The sequence below is a fragment of the Propithecus coquereli genome, unplaced genomic scaffold, assembly GCF_000956105.1.
Source record: "Propithecus coquereli isolate 6110/MARCELLA unplaced genomic scaffold, Pcoq_1.0 Scaffold196, whole genome shotgun sequence".
NCBI lineage: Eukaryota > Metazoa > Chordata > Mammalia > Primates > Indriidae > Propithecus > Propithecus coquereli.
Genome location: NW_012144522.1, coordinates 1,345,245 through 1,348,612, shown reverse-complemented (window position 1 = coordinate 1,348,612; position 3,368 = coordinate 1,345,245). Strand labels below are relative to the sequence as shown.

The 3,368-nt window shown below is 49.0% G+C and overlaps 1 protein-coding gene across 1 annotated transcript in view; it reads right to left on the bottom strand.

Annotated features, from left to right (window-relative positions):
* LOC105809560 (zinc finger protein 665-like) overlaps positions 1 to 1,458 on the bottom strand; it is a 15,929-nt gene extending 14,471 nt beyond the window's left edge. Inside the window, exon 1 of the mRNA XM_012643396.1 lies at positions 1,443 to 1,458. Coding sequence (XP_012498850.1) covers positions 1,443 to 1,457 — 15 coding nt within the window. The 5' untranslated portion in view covers position 1,458. The remainder of the gene's footprint in view (positions 1 to 1,442) is intronic.
* Positions 1,459 to 3,368: the final 1,910 nt, after the last annotated feature.

Genomic DNA, 3,368 nt, shown 5'->3' with positions numbered 1-3,368 from the left:
TGAGGAATCAGAAAATGTAGGGGACGAAAGGGATTGCCTTTTTGCCCAGATTTAGAACTTGTAAAAAGAACACAGTAGCAAGTTTTGTTTAATGATGGGGAAGTCTCTTGTGTCGTTGGTGGGAGAGGGTACCTTTGCAGCTGAGGTGGAGATGGAATGTTGCCAGATTTAGCAAGGTAGGAAAGGCACCATCCTAGAAGCAATCACTCTTTCAAACGCCCAATCTGGAGGAATCCTCTGACAGCTACAGGGAAGGTGACTTGCTCAGAGGCAGCCACTGTGGCATTCTTTGTTAACACTGCGAAAGCTAAAACATCCACCTGTCTTCACTAGCAGAATGCTCCAACAAGGAAGTAGAATTCTAGAGCAAGCTAGCCGTAAATGTTTCTTAACAAAAACATACACATTTTTGAAGCTTGCAGGTTAAAATGTCAAAACAATGCATTCACTGAAGAACTTTACTTTCTAATGTCATAATGAAGTAGACGTTTCTACAGGACTTGTGCTCTCACCACGAAACTGACAACAGGGATTCCCCACTAACACGGGAGGGAGGGTCGAAGGCCAGACAGGACAGGGGGTGCTCTATGCCTTAGCCCCTAAGCTAAGCAAGTTTGTTTGGAGTTTTACTATAACATAAATATATGTCGTGTGATGTTTCCAATAAAATGGAATATTTAATAATAATTGGTAAAACAAAAATATAGTTCCATCTTCTCTAATGGCAAAGAAGTGCTGCTCCCAGGTCCCAAAATTATAACCGTTCTTAGCTAAAACACCTGTTGCCCAGGAGGCCCTGCAGGAAGACCACACCATCTGTGCTGTGGACTGTCTGAGAGTGGTTTAATGAAGCTCCTGCTCTTTGATATTTATGTTATAGCAAAAACAGATGATGGAATGAAAGAATCCTCTGTCACTGATGTCTGTGTCTAAACTTTCCACCCCACTCTGTCATTAAGGCTTTGAGTCAGTGACTCACTGATTTAGCTACAAAGGTAATGAAAATGAGTCGGAAAAGATTTCTCCTGATTATTCCCTTTGTAGAGCATTTAGCAGGTGTCTGTGCACATTAATGCATGACTTATGGGCAGGTTCTCTCATCTTCCTCTACAGACAGCGGACAGTGCATCCGGACATGGGCCCTCAACAGTCCCGGCTGCCCAACAGCACTGACACCACAGGGCCACGCCCATCTCCAGCCCACGTCTGGGTGTGAAGCCCTTCCCAGGACCGTGTCCAAAGGAGCCTCTTCACAGGGTCATGTCACCGGGTCACAGCGAGATTGAATCTCAGTGGAGATGAGAGGGACTAAGGCAGGGGTGAGTGTGAGCAGCAAACACAGCAGGCAGGACGCTGCACAGTCAGAGAAGATTAGCAACTCCAGTGCCCGCATGTCAGAAAGGAGGGAGACTCAGAACCAGCCACTGAGAATCTCACCTTACCTGAGTAAGAGCCATTCCTGACTCCTTTTCTTTCCTCCTCCCCCGCGTCCAGGCTTCTTCCTCACCCGACATGAGTCTTTAGAAGTCAATCCTGAAGGTCAAAAATAGGAGGTTTAAAGCTTAGAAACCACACACCCCCTTCCTGTGCTACAGCACACACAAAGGAAGATCTCACCCTCCAGAAAGACGGTCCTCTGCTACCCACTGCACCAGGGGGGATGCGAGGATGAAACACCCCTACACGAAGCCCAACAAGTGAGTCTTCGTCACCTTTGTGCAGAACTCGCTCCCCTTGTGGTGAAGCCACTCACACGCTGCAGCGGTGGGGGGCTGGCCTGGGCTGAGCTCCCCCCAGGGCACAGCTATGGCCCTGACCAAACCCGATGCAGAGCACAGCGCCCTCACCCCTGCATGGATCACAGGCTCATCTCAGCCCATAGAAATAAAAGAAATTCAGCCTTGACACTCAACGCTGGACACAGAATGGAGTCACTTGGGGCACTGCAAATATTACTGAAGGAGGGTCCCAACTAGACTCTGTGAATGGGAATCTCTGCGAAGGGGGCACAAGAGCTGTATCTGCAATGCCTCAGCACCCCAATGTGGAGCCACAGGTGAGCTCTGCTCAGAGGGACAGGCCCAGCACACCTCCCTGTGCTCTTGTCCCCTTGGGAACGTGTTGCCACCAGTGTCCAGACAGTGAACGGCGAAGGAACGAAAAGAAACATGCGGAACAGGCAATATGGACCAGTGGAGGGGGTGAGGATGGGGCTGGAATCTTAAATGGGGGCAAGTGGGAGAAGCCTCCACTGACAAGGGGATGTCAGAACAATGACCTGGGGAAGGAAGGATGTTTCCACCTGCAGGGGAGGGCCAGAGAGTTCTAGACAGACAGCCCATGTGGAAGCCCTGAGGCAGGAGCCACCTTCGTCCCAGGAAAGGAAAGAGGCCTGTGAGGCTGGAGCAGAGCGAGCGAGGACACGAGCAGAAGATGAGGACAGAGAGGTCCTGGGGGGGAGCAGAACATGGAGGGCCCAGGGCTGCAAACATTTCTCTCCCACACCTTAACAGGGGAATGATGACATCAGTCCTTTGTATTGGGGCATTTGTCTTATTTGACTGTTAACAATTCAGTAACCCAGCCTGGGCATGATATAGCAAAACCCCATCTCTTAAACTAGAGGAGCATATTCTGTTGGATTACCATTTTAATCCGTGTCGCAGACAACAAAGCCAGGCTCCACATGTAGTGAGCAAACGAATGAACGGGAACGACATACAGTCGTACTGGTCCACCCTCTGGCACAACCTTCACTTTGAGGAGACGGGATGTTGTCCTGAGGACTGTGGGAAGCAAGGGGAGGGTTCAACGCCAGAGATGGACATGACCTGCTTTTAGATTTCCCTATGATAACGCTAAAGCACAGAAACACCCCTCAAGATGGTCTCTCTGTGAGTCTAAGCTTCTGTTTCTTTCATTCTAGTGCCTTTGTTTTATTTTTTCATTTTTGAAGGACTGGGTCCCACTTAAAATTCTAATTAAACCTGGGACTCCTCCCTCCCAAAAGAAAAGTCAAAGCCACAGACACTGCTCTGTTTGGCCAAGCACTTCAGGGGTCCATGTCAGTCACACTGAGGTTTTCTGGTCCAGTCCCTCGTCTCCATGGAGCAGGTGGGCTCACGGAGGCTCAGAGAAGTTTCACCAAGTTATCCTGACAAGGTCTGGGTTGAGTTAGAAGAGGATGTATCTGAATCCTGATATGCTGGCCTGGAAGGGCCAATGTATGGGTTTGTCTCTATCACACCTCCTCTAGAAAATTCCAGGACCATCTTTCCCATGTCTCAGCAAAAGAAACTTCTCTTTCAAGGGCATGATGTCACTGATCCCAAACATTTAATTACTCTCTACCAGAAGATCACAGTAAT